This window comes from Somniosus microcephalus, chromosome 5 (genome assembly GCF_052327205.1).
Source record: "Somniosus microcephalus isolate GS21.2 chromosome 5, FLI_Smic_1.0, whole genome shotgun sequence".
Lineage (NCBI taxonomy): Eukaryota > Metazoa > Chordata > Chondrichthyes > Squaliformes > Somniosidae > Somniosus > Somniosus microcephalus.
Window position 1 is genome coordinate 91,602,933 of NC_140991.1, and position 23,476 is coordinate 91,626,408.

Below are 23,476 nucleotides of genomic sequence, written 5' to 3' on the forward strand. Positions count from 1 at the left end.
TACACTTGTGGTTGGAGGTGAGGATGGAGTGGTAGGGAAGGGGGTTTCAGGAAACAGTTGATAGTGGAGAATACCAATAAGCCAAAAATCTCTTTTTGAATTCTAGCCACTGCTGCAATTTTATGGAGATGTAGATTACACTGCTCATTTAATGAACACTTATTTTAATTTACATTGCTTACTTAGAGGCTGATGTGAGCACTGGTATGTGACTGGTGTAACAAGCAAATTGTTCCAATGTGCATGAACATTTTTGATTTTATATCTGATATAAGTGACATATCAGAATTTGGAATTTAAAAAAATAAGTTGAACAGAAGCTCACCAGTATGGGTTTGAAAACAGACTAATCGCACTAGTGATAAGGAGCAGATGTGCTTAATGGGATCCCCTTGACATTACTATCTGCCCACTTTATCTTTCCATATCTGCTCTGCTGATTGTTTGATGAAATTGTAAAGTGCAGAAGCTTACTAAGAAATGCAGTGTATCGCATTACTTTCAAAAGTTATTAAGGGGGATTTTAACTCCCCCTGCCCAGTGGAAGCCAGGCGGCACGGGAGTTAAAATCAAAGTGGCAGATGTGGCACTGGTTTATCGCCCTGCTGCCACCTTCCTGCTGCTGATTTATTAGGCAGCTGAGGCGCCCATCTGACTTGGGGGAGCCTTGTTAAATTGGGCTCCTATTATGTAGATAGGACCCTGGAGCCATATTTAAGGCCTACAGGGTGGAGCATCTGCCATGGATGCCCTGCTCAGTAGAACATGTCGGCCAAGAAGCAGAGGTCCTCAGAGGTAGGGGAGAACATTTATTTTTGTGGGGCCAGGAGGAGCTGGGGTGTTCCTCCGGGCCCCTACAAAAATAATCAGGGCTGCTGTCATCCTGGCTCCCGCTCCCTCCCTCCCCCCACAATCATGAAACCTACAACACCCCCAGATGTAACTTGCTGCCTGAATTGGGGAGCTGCATCGGGACGCCCATTAGGTTGGGTAGATCACCGGTTCTATTTAAACAAGACCTAGCCCTCAAAATGGTCTAGACTTCCTGCTGTGCTTTCTGGCCAATCAGCCCGCATGTTCCGCCAGCTGTCCGCCCAAGTGACGAGATGCTTTTAAAAAAAAATCAACTGCATAGGACTTTATCTAGGGGGTTAATTCTTGCCATTGTTAATATTTTTCACTTATTATAAAGCAGTGTTAATGACAAACTCATGTAAACAGGATCTGCTCCAATATAAAATTATATAACTAATTGTTGATGTAAAAAGTACCAACATACTATGCCACAAAGTAGAGGAATGCGGACCTAATTGCCTGCTTCAGTTTGTTGCCGATTTCAGCTGTTGATGAGCACTGAGTGAAAAGAATAAAATGACTTGCATTTATACAGTGTTATACCATGTCACTCAAACATCTCAAAGTGCTTCAGATTACTTTGAAGTGCAGTGACTGTTGTGATATAGGCAAAGTGGAAGCCAAGCAGTTCTCCAAATATGAGAGTTTATTTTTTTTATTCGTTCATGGGATGTGGGCGTCGCTGGCAAGGTCAGCATTTATTGTCCATCCCTAATTGTCCTTGAGAAGGGGGTAGTGAGCCGCCTTCTTGAACTGCTGCAGTCCATGTGGTGAAGGTACTCCCACAGTGCTGTTAGGGAGGGAGTTCCAGGATTCCAGGATTGACCCAGCGACAATGAAGGATCAGCGATATACTTCTAAGTCAGGATGGTGTGTGACTTGGAGGGGAACTTGGAGGTGGTGGTGTTCCTATGTGCCTGCTGCCCTTGTCTTTCTAGGTGGAAGAGGTGCTGCTGAAGAAGCCTTGGCAAGTTGCTGCAGTGCATCTTGTAGATGGTACACACTGTAGCCACGGTACGCCGGTGATGGAGGAAGTGAATGTTTAAGGTGGTGGATGGGGTGCCAATCAAGCGGACTGCTTTGTCCTGGATGGTGTCTAGCATCTTGAGTGTTGTTGGAGCTGCACTCATCTAGGCAAGTGGAGAGTATTCCATCACATTCCTGACTTGCGCCTTGTAGATGGTGGAAAGGCTTTGGGGAGTCAGGAGGTGAGACACTCGCTGCAGAATACCTGCCTCTGACCTGCTCTTGTTGCCACAGTATTTATGTGGCTGGTCCAGTTAAGTCTCTGGTCAATGGTGACCTCCAGGATATTGATGGTGGGGGATTTGGCGATGGTAATACTGTTGAATGTCAAGGGGCGGTGGTTAGACTTTCGCTTGTTGGAGATAGTCATTGCCTGGCACTTCTGTGGCGCGAATGTAACCGCCACTTATCAGCCCAAGCATGAATCGTCCAGGTCTTGTTGCATGGACTGCTTCATTATCTGAGGAGTTGCATATGGCACTGAACACTGTGCAGTCATCAGCGAACATCCACATTTCTGACCTTATGTTGGAGGGAAGGTCATTGAAGCAGCTGAAGATGGTTGGGCCTAGGACACTGCCCTGAGGAACTCCTGCAGTGATGTCCTGGGGCTGTGATGACTGACCACCAACCACCACAGCCATCTTCCTTTGTGCTAGGTATGACTCAAGCCAGTGATGACTCCAGCCAGTGGAAAGTTTTCCCCCTGACTCCCATTGACTTCAGTTTTCCTAGGGCTCCTTGATGCCACACTTGGTCAAACGCTGCATTGATGTCAAGGGCAGTCACACTAACCTCACCTCTGGAATTCAGCTCATTTGTCCATGTTTGGACCAAGGCGCTAATGAGGTCTGGAGCTGAATGGTCGTGGCGGAACCCAAACTGAACATCGGTGAGCAGGTTATTGGTGAGTAAATGCCGCTTGATAGTACTGTCGACGACATCTTCTATCACTTTGCTGATGATTGAGAGTAGACCAATGGGGCAGTAATTGGCTGGATTGGATTTGTCCTGCTTTTTGTGGACAGGACATACCTGGGCAGTTTTCCACATTGTCAGTTGATGCCAGTGTTGTAGCTGTATTGGAACAGCTTGGCTCGAGGCATGGCTAGTTCTGGAGCACAAGTCTTCAGCACGACACCCGGGATGTTGTCAGGGCCCATAGCCTTTGCTTTATCCAGTGCGCGCAGCCATTTCTTGATATCACGTGGAGTGAATCGAATTGGTTGAAGACTGGCTTCTGTGATGGTGGGGAGCTCGGGAGGAGGCCGAGATGGATCATCCACTCGGCACTTCTGACTGAAGATGGTTGCAAACGCTTCAGTCTTGTCTTTTGCACTCATGTGCTGGGCTCCACCATCATTGAGGATGGGGATATTCATGGAGCCTCCTCCTCCCGTTAGTTGTTTAATGGTCCACCACCATTCACGATGGGTTGTGGCAGGACTGCAGAACTTTGATCTGATCTCTTGATTGTGGGATCGCTTAGCCCTGTCTATAGCACGCTGTTTCCGCTTTTTAGCATGCATGTAGTCTGGTGTTGCAGCTTCCCAGGTTGGCACCTCATATTTAGGTACACCTGGTGCTGCTCCTGGCATTGCTCTTCTGCACTCCTTATTGAACCAGGGTTGGTCCCCTGGCTTGTTGGTAATGGTAGAGTGAAGGATATGCTGGGCCATGAGGTTACAGATTGTGGTGGAATACAATTCTGCTGCTGCTGATGGCCCACAGCTCCTCATGGATGCTCAGTTTTGAGCTGCTAGATCTGTTCTAAATGTATCCCATTTAGCACGGTGGTAGTGCCACACAACACGATGGAGGGTGTCCTCAGTGTGAAGACGGGACTTCGTCTCCACAGTGACAGTGCGGTGATCACTGCTACTAATGCTGTCATGGACAGATGCACCTGCGACAGGTAGATTGGTGAGGATGAGATCAAGTAGGTTTTTCTCTCGTATTCGTTCTCTCACCACCTGTCGCAGGCCCAGACTTGCAGCTATGTCCTTCAAGACTTGGCCAGCTCGGTCAGTAGTGGTGCTACCGAGCCACTCTTGGTGATGGACATTGAAGTCCCCCACCCAGAGTACATTCTGTGCCGTTGCGACTCTGTGTTTCTTCCAAGTGGTGTTCAACATGGAGGAGTGCTGATTGATCAGCTGAGGGAGAATGGTAGGTGGTAATCAGCAGGAGGTTTCCTTGCCCATGCTTGACCTGAAGCCATGAGACTTCATGGGGTCCGGAGTCCATGCTGAGGACTCCCAGGGCCACTCCTTCCTGACTGTATACCACTGTGCCACCACCCCTGGTGGGTCTGTCCTGTTGTTGGGACAGGACACATCAAGGAATGGTGTTGGAGGAGTTTGGGACATTGTCTGAAAAGTATGATTCTGTGAGCATGACTATGTCAGGCTGTTGCTTGACTAGTCTGTGGGACAGCTCTCTCAATTTTGGCATAAGTCCCTCGATGAGGAGGACTTTGCAGAGTCGACTGGGCTGGGTGTGCCGTTGCCATGTCCGTAGCCGAGGTCGATGCCGGGTGGTCCGTCCGGTTTTATTTTTATTATTGTTTTTCGTAGCGGTTTGTTACAACTGAGTGGCTTGCTAGTACATTCAGAGGGCAGTTAAGAGTCAACCACATTGCTGTGGGTCTGGAGTCACATATAGGCCAGATCAGGTATACTCTCCACTTGCCTGGATGAGTGCAGCTTCAACAACACTCAAGAAGCTCGACACCATTCAGGATAAAGCAGCCCGCTTGATTGGCACTCCATCCACCACCTTCAACATTCACTCCCTCCACCACCAGCGCACTGTGGCTGCAGTGTGTACCATCTACACGATGCACTGCAGCAACTCGCCAAAGCTCCTTCAACAGCACCTTCCAAACCCGCGACCTCTACCACTTAGAAGGACAAGGGCAGCAGACGCATGGGAACATCACCACCTACCAGTTCCCCTCCAAGCCACACACCATCCTGACTTGGACCTGTATCGCCGTTCCTTCACTGTCGCTGGGCCAAAATCCTGGAACTCCCTTCCTAACAGCATTGTGGGTGTACCTACACCATATGGACTGCAGCGGTTCAAGAAGGCGGCTCACCACCATCTTCTCAAGGGCAATTAGGGATGGGCACTAAATGCAGGCCTAGCCAGCGACGCCCACATCCCATCAATGAATTAAAAAAAAACATTTCCTATACTGAAGGACATTAGTGAACCAGATGGGTTTTTGCGACAATCCAATAGTTTCATGGTCACCATTACTGATACTAGCTTTTTATTCCAGATTTATTTAATTAATTGAATTTAATTCCCCAGCTGCCGTGGTGGAATTTGAACTCATGGATCTGGATCATTAGTCCAGGCCTCTGGATTACTAGTCCAGTAACATAACCACTATGTTACCATTCCCATTATTAGATGGGGATTTCAGGTGATGATCCAGAACAGTTTGACTGGTTTCTGGCTTAGCTGCACAGGGCTCAAGGAGAATAGAAAGAAGAGTAACAGGCCCTCTCAAAGAAAAATAAACCTAAAGTTACAGCTATTGTTAAACCAAATCATAGAAATGGTTGGTTAAAATACCGAAAAACAAATCCAAATAATGAAAATTAGATTTCTCTCTTGCTGATCTTGAACTTTTGGGGGGAATTTTAACCTAAAAAAATTGGGGTTTTTTCTCATGTGGGTAGTTAGTGTTAAAAATCTGAATCCCAGCATGAACCCGCCTTCAACCCACCCACTTCCGGTTTTAATAGAGGTGGGAGGGGGGGCGGGCAGCCAATCCGCTGCCAAGAGGCGAGTCATCTATCTATTTAAATATAATGAGGCTGGAAGCCTCTGCTTTATCCTCCATTTTGTATTTAGCTTTAGCTGGTCGGGTTTTGCACACCTCGTGAAACCCGCCAGATAATGCAAGGCGAGGACTACTGGATTCAGGAGGTAAGTGCGATCAGAGACTCCCCCACGAGGCCTCTAACCAACCAGCTCCCAGGCCCCCATGAGGCTCCCCCACCCCCAGGCATAGAAACATTGAAGATAGGAGCAGGAGTAGGCCATTCGGCCCCTCGAGCCTGCTCCGCCATTCAATGCGACCATGGCTGATCATCCAAATTCAGTAACCGGTCCCTGCTTTCTCCCCATACCCCTTGATCCCTTTAGCCTTAAGAAATATATCGAACTCCTTCTTCAATATATTTAATCAATTGGCCTCTACTGCCTTGTGTGGTAGAGAATTCCACAGGTTCACTACTCTCTGGGTGAAGAAATTCCTCCTCATTTCTGTCCTAAATGGCTTACCCCTTATCCTTAGACTGTGACCCCTGGTTCTGGACTTCCCGACCATCGGGAATATCCTTCCTGCATCTAGTCTGTCTAGTCCTGTCAGAATTTTACAAGTTTCAATGAGATCCCCTCTCATTCTTCTAAACTCCAGCGAGTATAAGCCCAATCGACCCAATCTCTCCTCATACGTCATTCCTGCCATCCCAGGTATCAGCCTGGTGAATCTTCGCTGAACTCCTTCCATGGCAAGAACACCCTTCCTCAGATAAGGCGACCAAAACTGCACACAATACTCAAGATGTGGCCTCCGATTCCCCCCTCCCCCCAGACCTCCGAGCCTCCCCAGGCCTCTAATCCCCTTCCCCCACCCCAGGCCTCTGATTCCCCCCTCCCCCCAGACCTCCAAGCCTCCCCAGGCCTCTAATCCCCCTCCCCCACCCCCAGGCCTCCGATTCCCCCCTCCACTCAGACCTCCAAGCCTCCTCAGGCCTCTAATCCCCCTCCCCCACCCCCAGGCCTCCGATTCCCTCCTCCCCTTAGACATCCGAGCCTTCCCAGGCCTCCAACCTTCCCCCTCCCTCCCCAAACATATGATCCCCCACACTCCAATGCCGCTCCTCCGGACCCCCCTTCCCACTGCTGCTCCCGGCCCCCGGTCCTCCTCGCAAACCCCCCCCAATCCTTCACCAGCCGACAATGTTCCTCGCATCCCCCCCACCCCCGATCCTTAGCGACCAGCCCCCGGCCGTGCTGGTCCAGGCCCACTCCGTGCTCCTTTGGCCGCCCCCCAGCCCGCGATCTTCATTCAACGCCCCCACTGCCCCTACGGCCGTCCCCTGGTCCCCATTTGATCCCTCCCTCCCTCTGTGCGGCCTAGTGCCACAGGCCTACCCGTCCGGAGCCAGCCAGCCTCTCAATCTGTCTGGCTGTGTGTGGGCAACAGAGGTTTCCCATGCAAATCAGGCCCTGCCGTTAAAGTCGGCAGGGCCTGCAGGAAACCTGTTCTCCTACTTTACAACAGTGACTACACTTCAAAAAGTACTTTATTGGCTGTAAAGCACTTTGAGATGTCTGGTGGTCGTGCAAGGCGCTATATAAATGCAAATATTTCTTTCTTTCCCAGGTTTCCCGACCGCCTCATGTTAAGTCTGTGTGTTCTAGTTGTAATTACTAACACAGACTACAAGATTAAAGTTCAACAGGTCTTTACTGGTTGGAGGTCAGGACTATACTAAAATACAATATTACTACACAGTGCTTATATACCGGTGGTCACCACCGGTATTACGTATACAGCAGCCAGAGAAAGTAGTACATCTCTTAAGGTGGAACAGGCTTAAGTTCTCTTAAGGTGGAACAGGTTACATACACCACAATCCTCCCTTTTTAGCTTAACAGTCATATCCCCATTTAACATAACCTAATAACATATATAACTTCAGGTATAAACAGTTCAAAGGTTCAGTCTCTCAGGAGGCCTTCTGATTCGGTTTGGATAACGCCTTTCAGTGGTCTCTGATTCCTGTTGCTGAGGTGACTCCTCTAGTTGGTCTCCCATGCATTGGGTGTTATCATCATCAGGTACATTCCCTGCCGAGGTAGATGCTTCAGGTTCATTAATGTCTTCCACAGTTGTCTCTGTCGCAACCATGGGTTCGACCCTTGCTCTCGATTCTACCAGTTGATCCGCATGACGCCTTATCACATTGTTACCAATATCTACTGTGTACATCAGAGGTCCTTGTCTGGCCCGAATTGTTCCGGACTGCCATTTTTCGTTTCCATAGCCCCTTGCCAACACTGGTTGTCCTACGTCGAAACTTCGAGTGGTCTTGTTATTAATATGCCGGAACTGTTTGTTTTCCACTTCCCTCCGCACATTTGGTTTTAACAAGTCCAACCTGGACCGCAACCTCCTGTTATAAAACATCATGGCAGGACTTTGGTTAGTCACTGCATGAGCGGCGTTTCGATATGCCATTAGGAAATTGTCCACCTTGTGCTGTAGCGGAATCTGATCATCGTTCATGGCCTTTATTGCCTTTTTGAATGTTTGGACAAATCTCTCGGCCAACCCGTTTGTCGCCGGATGATATGGGGCAGAGGTATAATGTTTCACCCCATTCTTCTTTAAGAATTTTTGGAATTCTTCCGACACGAACTGTGGTCCGTTGTCCGAACAGATCTGTTCTGGCAATCTGTTCCTTGCGAATATTGTTCTTAACACCGCAATTGTCTTTTCTGAAGTAGTGGTATTCATCTTGATCACTTCTGGCCATTTGGAATGTGCGTCCACCGCAATTAGGAACATGGAGTCCATGAATGGACCAGCAAAGTCAATATGTACGCGTTGCCATGGGGCTGAAGGCCATTCCCATGGGTGTAGTGGTGCGATCGGAGGTGCATTTTGCACTTTTTGGCACCCAGCGCAGCTTTTCGTCAACTCCTCTATCTGTTGGTCAATACCCGGCCACCATACATAAGCCCTAGCAAGACTTTTCATCTTAACTCCCCCCAGATGACCTTCATGCAGTTCTTTTAGAACTCTTTCCCTTAACTTGGGAGGAATAATCACTCTTGTCCCGTACATCAAAGTACCATGGCAGACGGGCAGCTGGTCTCGCCTTGCCGAGAATGCCGGTAACAGAGGATCACCACGTGTTGGCCATCCTTTCACTGTCACCTCGTAGACTCTGGACAGTGTCGGGTCATTCCTGGTTTCTCTTTCAATACTTGCATTGGTGACTGGTAAACACTCGATGATGGTCGAATGAAATAACTCAACAGGGTCAACTTTCGTCGTTTCTTCTTCTTCAGGTAGTGGCAGGCGCGACAGCCCATCAGCATTGCCATGCTGCTTCGTACCTTTGAATTCTATTTGATATTGATGTGCCCCTAGGAAAAGGGACCATCTCTGGAGACGCTGTGCTGTCATCACTGAAACACCCTTCTTAGGGTTAAAAATGGATACCAACGGCTGATGGTCTGTCAGAAGTGTGAATTTTTGGCCCTGCAGGTAATGATTAAACTTCTTCACTCCCCATACAAGGCTGAGAGCCTCCCTATCGATCTGCACATAGTTGCGCTCAGCGGAGGTCAATGATCTGGATGCAAACGCGACTGGCCTTTCCGTGCCATTTGGCAACTTGTGTGAGAGTACTGCCCCAATACCATATGGAGAAGCATCACAAGCCAACCGAATAGGCAGTGTCGGGTTGAAGTGAGCCAACACTTCCTCTGAGGTGGTCAATTCTTTGCTTTTGCGAAATGCCTTCTTACAGTTTTCGTTCCATTCCCATGGTACCCCCTTCTGTAAAAGAGCGTTTAGCGGGTGCAGTACCGTGGATAGATTTGGTAGAAATTTATGGTAATAGTTAATCAATCCTAGAAACGACCTCAACTGAGAGACATTATCCGGAGCGGGAGCCTTTACAACTGCCTCTATCTTGTCAGGAGACTTATGAAGCCCCTCCCGGTCAATGACATGACCACAGTACGAGATCCGCTTCTGGAAGAACTCACATTTCTGCCGATTAACTCTAAGTCCATACTCTTTCAGTCTGTTGAGCACCAGGTCCAAGTTTGCGAGGTGTTCTTCATCACCATCACCTGTAATCAGAATATCGTCCAGGTAACATTGTGTGCCTGGAATTCCCTGTAATACCTGCTCCATGGCCCTCTGCCAAATTGCTGGAGCCGATGCCACTCCAAAAACCAGCCTATTGTACCGGTACAAACCTCGATGCGTGTTGATCGTGAGGTATTGGCGTGACTCTTCTTCAACCTCCATCTGCAAGTACGCGTGCGCCAGGTCTATCTTGGTGAAGTGTTTCCCGCCAGACAATGAAGCAAAAATATCCTCAATCCGCGGAAGCGGATACTGCACCGTGTGAAGCACCGGATTAACGGTGATTTTGAAATCTCCACAGATACGAACCTTCCCTGGTTCTCCTGGCTTGTTGCTCGAAGGACGTTTCATAACGGGAACAATGGGCGTAGCCCACTCACTCCAATCTACCTTAGACAGTACACCTGAACGTTCTAGCGCTTCCAGTTCCGCTTCTACAGTAGGTCGTATTGCATAGGGTACCGGTCTGGCTTTAAAAAATTTTGGGTGTGCATGTTCATCAATCTTGATGTTTGCCGTAATTCCTCTGTGTTCCCAGTCCCTGCTGGAACACCTCTTTAGCATCATCCAATATTTTGGACAATCGTTTAGGTTTGACATCTGTTTCCCCGGAATCTACCGTTAGTGCCTTCAAGGAGTGCCAGTCCATATTCATTTTCCTAATCCATTCCCGTCCCAGTAGTGGTGGACCTCCTTCAGGTAGCACATATAAGTCCATTACTTGGCTTTCTTCGCCCTTGTGGACCACTTTTACCTCTATCTTTCCGACGGGGTACACTCTTTGCCCCGTGTATGTTTTCAATATAATCTCCGTATCCCGTAGGGGAATATGTTGGAATAACCTTTTGTAATCTTTCTTATTCATGACCGTCAATGCTGATCCAGTGTCCAATTCCATCTTTACTTGGACTCCTGCTATCTGAAGGGTGACCCAAATTGTCTGGAGATCTGCATCCTTACCAACGTTGTGTACTCTTAAGCTACCCAGTTCATTACTGCTAGCGTCTGAATCTGACTTCTGTTCAGTCGAACTGTTCTTTGTCACCTTGTGTACCTTTATGTATTTTCCTTGTGGTGACTTTTTGTTGCTGGTCTTCTTTCCTGACCGGCATACTTTAGCTATGTGGCCAAGCCTGCCACATGTTCTGCATTCTTGGTTTTTAAACCAACACTGGTTCTGATCGTGCGTTGTCTTCCCACAACGATAACATTTTACAGTACTCAAACCCAATTTATTTGTACTGAGTTCCGGTGACCGTAGCTGCATTACTGCCGTGCCTCTTGCTGCGGCTTCGTGTGCTGCTGCCATAGTGACCGCTTTCTCAAGCGTCAGCTCATTCTCCTCGAGCAGTCGCTTTTGTGTATCTTCTTTTAATAAACCACACACAAATTTATCTCGTAGCGCCTCTGTCAGTCTCGTTCCAAACTGACAGTACTTTGCTAGCTTACGCAATTCCATTAAATATTCAGCATTGCTTTCATCCTTCAGCTGCCTTCTGCTGTAAAATTTAAATCGTTCCGCTAGCATCAGCGGCGTGGGGTTTAGATGATTTTTCAGGACAGTAACAATCTCCTCGAACGTCTTATCCGCCGGTTCATCTGGTGATAAAAGGTGTTTCAATTGCCCGTATGTCTTCGCACCCATTAAGTTTAATAATGTTAGTGCTTTCTCTTCATCTGGAATTTTATTTGCTTTACAATAATTTTGTATGCGTTCTACATACATGGCCCAATCTTCGATGTCACTATCAAAGGTATTAATGTTCCCATGTTTAGGCATCGTTGCAATTTAATTTATTTTTATTTTTATCCAAGATGGCGGCTTCCCGCTCTTGTATTCGTCCTCCGCCTACAAAATGGCGGTTTTCCCGCGCTTGGCGGTCTTCACCCGTCCCCCGACGCTGTCTCCGCTTCACCGCGGCTCTCGCGCCTTCAGTTGCCCCAGACGCTGCGCCTTTTTAGCCCGAATGCGGCCCGGCCCTTATCACCAGCCGCGATCGATGTCCCCGCGCTGCGCCTTTCGGCCCGAATGCGGCCCGGCCCTTATCTCCGGTCGCGATTGATCTCACCGCCCTTATTCCTCCGTCTTCCCTCCCCGTCTGTACAGCCAACGCGGCTGACTTTCTGGTCGCGTCGTTGCCCAGCTTACCCACCACCGAGGTAGAAAGAAGATAGCTGACAGCCGCTGGTGGAGGCTTCGAGTTCAGGATGTCTTCTGCACTCTGGTTTCTCGATGTCTGCCGCGCGACGTGTCTTCCAGCAGGGTGATGAGGGTGGAAGCCTCTCTTCGACGTCCGTTCTGTGGATGAAGCCGCCGTGGATATAAACTGCCGCAGGGTAAGAATCGGACTCGTCGCCACTGTTAAGTCTGTGTGTTCTAGTTGTAATTACTAACACAGACTACAAGATTAAAGTTCAACAGGTCTTTACTGGTTGGAGGTCAGGACTATACTAAAATACAATATTACTACACAGTGCTTATATACCGGTGGTCACCACCGGTATTACGTATACAGCAGCCAGAGAAAGTAGTACATCTCTTAAGGTGGAACAGGCTTAAGTTCTCTTAAGGTGGAACAGGTTATATACACCACACCTCAGAGCCCACCCACCCCCAACCCACCTCTCCCATTAGAATTCAGCCCTTTGTGTGAGCCCAAGGCAACATCAAATTTGTAAGAACTGCTGCAGTTCATTGAGAATATCTACTCTTTACCTTATGTAAAAACAAACTTGCTGTACTTGAAGAAGGGATTTGTAACATTGCAGTTACTATCCTTTAAACAATAAAGATAACAAAACTGAAGAAAAACCCACAGAACATGCACTATTTGCCCCATCATGGATGCTACTCGATCTGCTGAGGGAGGTCATCAACCTCCAGGAAGACAGAGCTCTGGAGTCATTGCAGCCAAACCCAGTCCTGTCCTCACCCAAAGTCCATACACATGCAGTTCTCAGAAGGGTCCCTCAATAATGATCAGGAGCATGATCCCTGACCAATGTTCGCCTCCCTGACTCAAGACACTAAACCAATTGTAGCACTCTTGGTGCAATTGCCTAACTCAGCACAGGCAAGGATTCAAACTGGGAAATTCTTGAACTCTTGCTCAACTATTCACTGTGTTTAACCAACTGAGTTATTGAGGGAACCAGTCTCATTGGTAAATAGATATTCCTTCAGCTCTTTTTTTAATGATGTTAGAACTACTTTTGCTGGGTGTTTATCCCATTTACATCCTTTGGGGAAAAATCTTCCAATATCAATATTAGTTACTGTATACACTTTTATATGTCTAATCTATGGATTGAAAATGTACTGTGCAATATTAGTAATGAAAGCGTTTAAATTAAACAGGATAATTTTTTTAAAATGGGGAATGGAGATTACTATAAATGTCTTAACACTTACTGCTAATATTGCATAGTGCGATTTCCATCCAGTCGTTGTTTTGTTTTTTATCATTGGAACTGGTGATGCATCTTTGTGTTCTGTCTCCATATTAGAACACTTTTGCTTTTAAAGCTAAAAAAAAAGGGGAGGGATGTTCGTGCTGAAAAGTGTAACGCTTTCCATTCGAGGCATTGAGCATTAACAAACACTCTGAGATCAGCACAGCCAACCTTGGATGAGCACTACCTATTGCGGTGTTTTTCTCCATCAACCATCCTCTAACTTCACCATTGACTAATACTAGCTTTTCATTCCTGATATGTATTATTTAATTGTATTGAAATTCTCCAGCTGTTGTGGTGGGAATTAAACTCCAGTTAGTACAGATTAGTAGTCCGGGCCTACTGGATTACTCGTTCAGTAACATAACCACTATGCTACCATTCCTCGTCTGCAGTCAATGGAGACTTTCTCTCCCATCAGTCTGGGTTGGATTTGAACCTAGGTCAGAGGTGAAAGGCCTAAATCTAACTCAGTGCACAACTCAAATTATTTGAGCCGTTACTCATTTTAAAAAGCGATTTCCATTTTTATATGTGTTATAAATCTCATCATCAAGAAACTACTTATGAAATAACGCTGGACGGCCAGCTGGTGGCGCCGTCCAAGGAGTATAAATACTCGGGCGTGGGCCCCAGCTTGCCCAGGGACATTTTGTAAGACAAGGAGCTAGTGAAATACAACTAGACCTCCATGTTCTGAAACAAGTTGATTAAAGCCTTGCTTTATGCTCAAACCAAGTGTGTAGTGAGTTTTATTACGTCAATATGTATTATGCCTTTCTTTGTACCTACTTTAAGAGTAGATCTCGGTTATGTGTTACGTTATTATCGAATCAGCTGTACCCCCTGATGTTCTTATCGCTGATGCTTGCTGTGATAATTACAAGCAAAGCAATTTTATATATATACCCTTCTTTCTCTCCCAGAAATAAAACCAAAGGTAGCAGAGAATAAAATAAGGACCCATTAGTCATGTACCAGTCTACTACGAGTCCTGTGTAGTAGCTTTGCAAAGTCAGTATTATTTTGCTTCACTTACTATTGCTGAGACAGTGTTGTCAAATCAAGGCATTCCTCTTTGTAAAGCTGATTATGTAGTACTTCCTAAACCCCTTTGTTGAAATAGTTTTAGCCATTATACCTGTGGTGTACATCAGTTTGCCTTTAATAAAAATGTATTGGCCCAGAAATTCCAGAACGGGGCTTGCAGCGCGTGCAAGCCCCGTATTTACACTTACCCCGCGCTACTGACGATCAGCTCCAGGGATGCCTGGACTTGGTGAATGAAAAAGAAGAATCCCGGGCAGCGTATGACGTCACGCCGCCCAGGAGTGCAGCCAGCGCGAAGCCAGGAGCGTGCAGTGTAAGTGAGACACGCCCCTTGAGGTCTCAGTTTCACTGGACACGCCCCCAATGTTTCTGTCAAGCTGCTAAGGATTTTTACATGCAAAGCAGCAGTTTAAATAGGTTTTTGGAAGTTTTCTGAAGATTTTGGTAACTTTTATAAACTTTTTAAAATGTTTACATTATTTTGAGTAATCTGAAGTAGTTTTAAAGAGAATTAAAGCAATTTAAAGACTTTTAAAAGCCCTAAAAGAATTTTTTTAATTCCATTTATTTATTTAGCAATGTCGTCGTCATACGTGTCTTCACACTGTTCCCTTTGGGGAACTGTATGAAGTGGTGGAAGGATTTATGGCCGTGATTAACGCTCATTCCGTGACCGTAACCATCTTTGAACCAGCCATTAGGGCGGTTAGTCCTATGGCGGGAGGGTTTTACGGGCTCCCACAAGCTATACAAGGAGGGGGGGCCACCCACACCCACGGACGCAAATATCCCACTGGATGTCAACCCAGAATTTGGAGCCGGAGCTCCGACTCCACTTGCCGGGACTGTCTGGAGCGGGGTTCGAAACCCTACCCTGATCTGGCCCAGCGGCGGGGATCCTACCGCTATGACAAAGGCCCAATCCGATTAGCAACGTGAAATGGCAGCATAGGGCTCCAGTCACGGGGAGGGAAAAGGCGCAGGAAACGTATGGGTGTCACCTTTTGTGCGGAGTGGGCCTTTTGCGTAGCAGTAAGCATCCCCGCCGCTGGGCCAGAAGGAGTAGGGTTTTGAACCCCACTCCAGACAGTCCCGGCAAGTGGAGTCGGAGTTCCAACTTTAAATTCTGGGTGGACATCCAGCGGGATACTTGCGTCCGTGGGTGTTGGTGGCCCCCCCCCCTCAGATGGGCTGTGGGAGCCCGTAAAACCCTCCCGCCATAGGACTAACCACCCTAATGGCTGGTTCAAAGATGGTTATGGTCACGGAATGAGCGTTAATCACGGCCATAAATCCTTTCACCACTTCATACAGTTCCCCAAAGGGAACAGTGTGAGGATACGTATGATGATGACCTCTTGCGCAATGCACCTCCTTGGACCCTCAGTCGTAGATGCGAGGGGGCAAGTCGTGCAATTGTTAAATTTTTCATTTTATTGACATGTAAAATGTTGGCCCAGTAATTCCCTTCCAACTGCGCGAGTACGGTCGGGGTACTTACGCATCTGGCCGGATGAAATGCCGGTTTTCAGCATGCACAGTGCTTTTGGGGAAAACCGGCATTTCCTGTCCTCTGAACGAAGGGGTTCAGAGGCAGAACGCGTGCGACTGCACAGGCAGCGCGTGCGCAGTATAATTCGCCGCTTTCATTACTGCTTTCAGTGAGGTCAAGTCCTTACAACTTACACATGAAAAAAGCATGGGTACAGTTGCTCCAGAGGCTGCGGAGGAAGATATTTATTATCGTGGAGCTTCTGAAAGTATGTATGTCTGTATATATTCCTTTGCGTGTTATGTATATATTCCTTTACTTATGTGTATGAATGTATTATTTAATTATGACTTTCAGAGAAAGTAACTTATTTGAAAATCATAATTAAAAACATACATTCATACACATTAGTAAAGGAATATAAAACATACATACATATACGTAAAGGAATATATGTGGACATACATACATAACTCATTCTCACATTCCATTCACACAGCCACAATTGCTCCTTCTACCTACCGTTCTGAAAACCCTTTTTAAAAAAAAAAAAATTTTAACTTTAAAACTTACTTAAAATTTCTTAAAATAACTTCCCTCCCTTTCCCAAACAAAAATATTGCATTTCAGAAGCTCCACGATAAAATGTTTCTTCCTCCGCAGCCAATGAACCACTTTACACTTGCTTTTTTCAAGTGTAACTTCTGAGGACTTACCCTCACGGATTTCATGAATGAAATCTACGAAGTTCACTGCGCAAGCGCTGCCTGTGCAGTCGCACGCGCTCGAGGTCTGGAAATGCCGGCGTTCCCTGCATGCGCTGTTCATGCTGAACGCCGGCATTTCCAATGGCCAGATGCGTGAGTACCCCGAGCGCACTCACGCCTTTGGCCGCGAATTTCTGGCCCATTATGACAATTGAGTTCTGTTTCTGTTAAGTAATATTTTAGTTTAATATATAAACTATTTTAAGAGTAAATAATTAATTTCTATGCAAACAGCCTTGCATCAGAGATCATTGTTTGTAGATTGGAGAACAGAGTAACAACAACCAAAAGTAACGAGAAGAGGAATAAAAACTGCAAGTGGAGAAATTGGCCCCAAATTTTTGCTGATTGTAATGGGATCATGCATTCTGTTAGTGGGTGTAAGTACCATTTTAGTGCCTGCCTGTCCCCTGGGGGAGCTCCCTGCCCATGGGGGCTGGACATTTCCCCTGACCACCCCCTCCCCAACCCTGACCCTGTCCAGGGCTCTGGTCGATCTTCTAACAAGGGGGCCAATCCAGGAAGTCATTTTTTAAAAACTGTCCTCTTTGCCGTCCAGGCCCCTTCCCAGGTGTGAATCCACTGGTGGGGCCTCCATGTGCTCTTGAGGAGGCAGGAATGCTAAGAGAGCTGAGGGGTACCAGCTGCCACTGAAATGCTAAGTCCCAACTGAGGCTCGGTAGCAGGAACTCCTGGCTCAAGTCCTTTGGTTTCTATGTGGTACACAGGAGTTTCACTCCTTAAAAGGAAATGAAGAAACTGACAGAGACAGCAGAGACACAACATAAACTGTTTCCTTGGAGGTTCCACCAGCTTCCCATTGAAATTGCAACTGGAACACCATGAAAATTTGTCGCCATTGTTTTTTGATTTTCCAATTTTCTTGCTTTTTTCCCTTCTCCAGAATGCACTGACTCTTGCTGGTGTACTTACTCTGTGAATAATTGCACCACATAGTGAGTTATCTGGCCCAGGAAGGTTCCAGATTCAATCCCTGGTCTACTGAATTTGCCCATCTGAACTGGGGAACAGAAGGGTGCGACAAACAGCTTCAGTGTTTTGGGCTGGGTGGAGGGCTGGGAGGTAGAAATCAGTCAGGCTTCCCATTTCTGATCACTGTACATTTTCTTTTATTCAGTCACGGATGTGGGCGTCACTGGCAAGGCCAGCATTTATTGCCCATCCCTAATTGCCCTTGAGAAGTTGGTGGTGAACCGCCTTCTTGAATGAACTGAGTGCTGTGATCCATACCGGAAAGTGCGAATGTTGCTTGAGGACTCTGCTGTGATGCTTTCCGCGGCCAAGTAACGATCTGGGCTCACATATGAAGAGTCCACACTTGAGTGAGGGAAGTGAAGGTTTGCCAGTGCTTTTGGGACCATACCCCAGCCTGAGTTACTGTCTTCAGGAGAGGTGGAGAGAAAAGTGGAGAATTTATTTTTGAAAAAAACATTTATCGCTGTTTAACTTAAGTGACATTTAGATTGTGAAACAATAATGCTTACAGCAGCCCAGGTGATATCATCACCAGGCATAGTACAGTAAACCCAATACCTCTGTCTTATTGAGTTGACCTCGTACCATTCATAGCCGTGACACACTTCTTGTATCTTGAGCCTCTCTCTATTCATGGCACAGACCCATATTTTGCATAAATTTATTCATCTTTGTTGAAGAATATATTTTCTGTGACTGTTAAATGATTCAATTCTTTGCACATTTCAGAGTGCAATTATGTGAAAACAAACTTGGCAGTGGTAGAGATGGGCACAGCTGCTGCACCCTGATTAGAACTGAGCCCTGGGCCTGAGCTTTCTCATCAGTCAAGACTGATGCAGGAAAAAAAATCATTAAAATCTAAAACACCACAGAGTAAAGTATCCAGATTTATTTTCGTGGATTGGATTTTATTTTGACACAGCAAGCCCCTCAATTATGCACAAAGTCAAATAAACACAGTTTTGCCAGTCAGTCTGATTGCTCCAGCCACCAGTTGGCGATTTCCACTCTCCTTCTGATAGTAGTTTAAAAAACAAAAGATTAGTCGGGGGGAGGGGTAAACTATATGGCCTAGCAATTCGATGGCGCCGTGCCCACTTTTCACGCACTAAACGGGCGCTGAGCCTCCAATATGGCAGGCAGGAAACACATGGACATTAAGAGCCATTGCTTCTATGGACCGTTTAGATAAAGTTACTGTACAGGGAAGTCTTGTAGTATTAAGGAACATTCGGGTATTTCTATCCATCACAACAGGCCCGTCGTGCCATTCGAGTGTGCCCTCACCTGCTCCACTAGGACCTACACTGCTGTTTCACTGAACTTAAGCGCTCTTGCCTTTGACATGCTGCTGTGAAAAAATTCCTGCACCAGCCACAATGGGTGAAATCACACCTCTCTTTAAGAGGTATTTTAACCCTTTAAATTTGCGCCAGGAGGTGCAAATCCAGCCCCCAATCCCCCAGTTGAGCTGGCTGCCTGTGATTGCTATAAAAACATGGAGAACTTGCTGATGAGATGCTAATTTCGGCTCGACCGCCAAAATTGGTCGGGCTTTCCGCTTGCGTAAGCAGGTGAAACATATAGAAACATAGAAGATAGGAGCAGGAGTAGGCCATTCGGCCCCTCGAGCCTGCTCCGCCATTCAATGAGATGATGGCTGATCATCCAGACTCAGTACCCTGTCCCTCCCTTCTCCCCATATCCCTTGATCCCTTTAGCCTTAAGGTGGCCAGCATAATGCCCAACTATCCGGAAACTGCCCCAAGTCAAATCCACCCCTCTGTTCAGTTGTGATTTCCTACTATTTTATTTGTATGAAATTTGAGCCAAACAGTGGGAAGATATTTACATATCTATAGGTGCCCTGCCACATTTCAGTTTTACAAGTTTATGCTCAACACAGTGGAGCCGGAATTAGTCTGTTGTAACTGTGGCGGTGTGGGATTTACGCCCCAGTGGCATGCCAAGCTGTAGTATATGGGGTCAGAGTGAGGTCAGGTAATTATCATAAAATAGATGGGCACCCACGCCAGTATAGGCACATCTTGGACACCCACTAGAGCTAGGTGGAGAGAAGGATGGAGTACTAGAAACACACTTTGGGGAGACGCTGGCGGGATTGGGTGAAAATGCCAAAACTGTTTATAAAAGGGATAATTTGATTGTCGGCAATCTTCTGGGTGTTCCAGCCTGGCTGCACTGGTTTGTCAGTTTCTAAAAGGTCTTTACAAACATTGAAATCAGTGTTTTGTGATTGATTCCTGGACGTGTCTCTTTGCCTGCCTCTGTCTCGCTCACGCTGTCACTAATTAGAATGTTTGCATTTTCTAAAACCCCAATTTTAACCTAACTGCCCAGTGGGTAGGAGGCAGGTTCTGATTGAATGCCAGTTTTACACTGCACCCGTATTTACGCTCAGTTGATTTTAAACTTCTGCACTTGCTAGGCCGTGATTTTTCCGCCCCTTCACTGTAAGGAAACACCTTTTATTCTGTTTTTCTTGGATTTCCGTGGCTCTTCTGCTGAAATTATGCCAGATGATCAGGCAAACCCCTGCGGAAATTCGCCCCCAGCTGGGCAGTAAGACTCCCTGCAGATTATTGCTGATGTTAAAAGCATTTTGGATAGAAAACTGTTCTCTTGTTTGGCTCCTCGTGTTAAAATCATGGCAGAGGACCTGAAACAGTAAGATTAAGATGTTGCCACTTCTCTTTATTGTATTTTTAAAGCATGCTAGCAATATCTGTTAGCAGAAAATTAGCAGCACAAATAAAGTGCTAATGTATACAGATGTTGGCCACATTGTCTGAGTAAGGTTTCTGTTAATGTAAATCCAGAGCGAACCTTCCATATTATTCTGTACATTAAGAACACATTTTTCAATTGTTGCAATTTTATGAATAGGCGGGAGGGATATCTTTAAGTCAGATGAATTTGGAACTCTAATGTATTTATGTATTGCTTGACATAAACATTGACAGAAATTGTGTGGAGATGGTACTTTTTAACATAAAGCAAAACTCTTTTTCTTCCATAATAATCAAAATATAATGCTGCTAGCCCTAGCTACTCACAATTTGCAACATTTGTGCAGAAGTGTCACCAACAGGAGCAAAGCAATAATGTATTCCGACTTGATTTTCTTCAAAAAATCCTTTCAAAATTGCATTTCAGTATTCTGTATTCATTACATTTTCACAGCAATGGAACATTAATTTTAAGACCCCGCTGTTAGTGTTGCTGAAAGTTTGTGTAAAGAAGCAGTTTTCATCATTGAAACAGTTGCTCCTTCACCGTGTTTAATATATGCACATCTAGCCAAGTACTCTTCTGCTTTCCTCCTTTTTTTACGATGATGATTCCTTAATTTAGCTAGAATGTGACAATTCACATTGACAGACTCAGAATGTATCTAGAATTAAAGGAGGTTAAAAGCAGAAGTCTTTCCTTTCTCAATGCAAACTATAGAATCTGTTGCAGATGTGCAGGGGCCAAAATGAAAAATCTATGGCTTCCCAGAGTGGTGTGGAAAGGGAAATCAGAAGAAAGCTGGCCACGGTGTAAAGATACATCGAATGACCAGTTCAGTGTATTTAGGGAGGGCCTCCCCGATGGCCGAGGAGCTAACCGCCATGATACTGAACCATATGAGCCGGGAAGTTTTCCAGCTTTGACTAGTGTTGAGTAAGCTGATCTCATCCAGGATGGTGGGGTAGAGGCAGGAGCTGTATAATTGCCTCAGTGTACTCGAGTTAGAGAAGTAAAAATCAGCCAGGATGCCCACTCATTATATGTATTTAGTGTATATTGTGAAAGTAGGATTAGGCTCAGCTGTGATGCTCCTCATGGTGAATAACCTGTTGGCGCACACTGTCTATAGACTTGCACATGAAAAGTACCAACTAGATGAGTTGCTGAGTAGCTGCCAGCATCAGCACGAGGTGCTGTTTTGAGCAGAAGGATAGGAAAGAAAGAGAAATAATTTGTATTTGTTTATCAAATCCTTAGGATGTCCCAAATAGCTTCATTACAAATTCACACAACTTTTGTAGTGCAGTCACTGTTGTTATGCTGGCAAATACAACAGCCAATTTGCATGGTCCACAAACTACAAATGAAATGGAATGACCAGTTAATCTGTACTCTTAGGTATTATTGGAGAGTTGGTCAGGAGAACCAGGAAATGCCCTGCTCTTCTTCACAGGAGCCATAGGATCTTTTACATCCACTTACACCGCCAAAACAGGCAGATAGGCTCAGTGTAAAGTCTTGTCCGAAATGTGACTTCTCCAACAATGCAGCACTTCCTCAGTACTGCACTGGAGGGGAGAATATATGGAAAAATAATAATCTGGGATATTCATTGTCCACATAGATGTATATAAATGAAGAGGAGGAGAACTGATTTTATAAAACCGCGCTGCTGATGGGGAACCTTGAGCACCAGCCATATCAGGAAATTATTAGCCCAGAGATTTTCCATCCATCCATTTTAAAATTGGACACCAGCTATATTGAAGTTGAAAGAACAAGTCGAGACTGCCATATGATGGTGTTTAATGGATTTTTATTGGGTGAAAACTTCTGAAGGTGGTCCTTGTTGCTGTTAAATTTTACAACCCTACCCAACTTTAATATATTGGACAGCGATATAACTTACTTTAAAATCAATGCAGAATTAATTCAATTTTCTATTTATACACTGCCTGTGAGCCGGGATCAAGTTGAAGGTGGTATTTTCAATTGGAGGTGGGACTGCAGGGTGCGCATAGGGGAAGAAGTTGCTGATGGCCCCAGCTGATGCTGACCTGGTTTCTGGATGCTAGGCTGCTGAAGGTGATCACCTGGGAAGAGATGGTGCAAATAATTGAATGGAAGAGCAGATATCAGCAAGTGCTCGTGCACATTAAAATCGTCTGATTCAATGGTCCTGTGTTTTTGGAAAATCGCCCAAAGGGTCACCATTGGAAGCTAGAGCATGGGGGAATTTAAATGAGCTGATTATAAAGCACACAGGCTGCCACTGATAACCAAAGAGTTTCACTCTTCCCCAATGCAACTGCGGGCCCCACTCTTGCTTTCCCCAGTGTTGCCTCTGCCCATGGATAAGTGGGCTGGCAACTGTACATTATACAATAGATTGGAACACAAAAAGCTTTGATATATTGAACAGTACTAATAAAAGAAAAAAAATAACCTGTAAATTTTGGATATCAGAAGCAAAAAACAGAAAATGCTGGAACTACACAACTGGTCAGTCAGCAGATATATAGAAAGAAGAGAAGTTAATGATTCTAATGAAGAATTTACCTGAAACATTAACCAGTCCTTTTCTCTTTTCATATACTGATTGACCTGCAGGGCAGTTCGAGCATTTTATATTTTTATTTTGGTTTGAAGTTTTAATGCAATATGTTAAAGTTACTTCCCAGAACTTTCAACTCTAAGGACACCAAAGCTTTGATACTGTAATATGTCAAATTTTGAAATATTAAGACACCACTGTAAGTCCTTTGTGTGCAATGCTCATTGCAGTCAGCACTTATTATTACAAAAGCATACCTTTATCTTTGACTGTCTGCCTTTGCATGCAGTGAAATACTTATTAATATATGAATATTTGTGAATTTTAGAATGAAATCATGCGTTGTTTTATTTGTTCTGATATGTATTTAAATATCTTTGTTCTGCAGAATTTAATGAAAGAGAAAATGATTTCAAGATGTGTGACGAAACTACGTGTAAATATGGTGGGGTGTGTAAGGAAGTTGGTGATGACTTGACGTGCTCGTGCCAGTTCCATGTAAGTGCATCTCTGCCTCTTGTTTCAACCTTTAAAGGCAAAGAATTGCTTTATTAATTGCTAGCTGAAGTGCCCGGCGGTGCCGAGGCTTTTTCGAGGGAATGTTGTTGTTG

At 45.6% G+C, this 23,476-nt stretch overlaps 1 protein-coding gene across 1 annotated transcript in view; it reads left to right on the plus strand.

Annotated features, from left to right (window-relative positions):
* The window catches only part of LOC147117200 (tomoregulin-1-like), a 367,875-nt gene that overhangs the window by 80,186 nt on the left and 264,213 nt on the right, over nt 1-23,476 (plus strand). Inside the window, 1 exon segment of the mRNA XM_085987985.1 lies at nt 23,254-23,363. Within this exon segment, the coding sequence (XP_085844111.1) occupies nt 23,254-23,363 (110 nt within the window).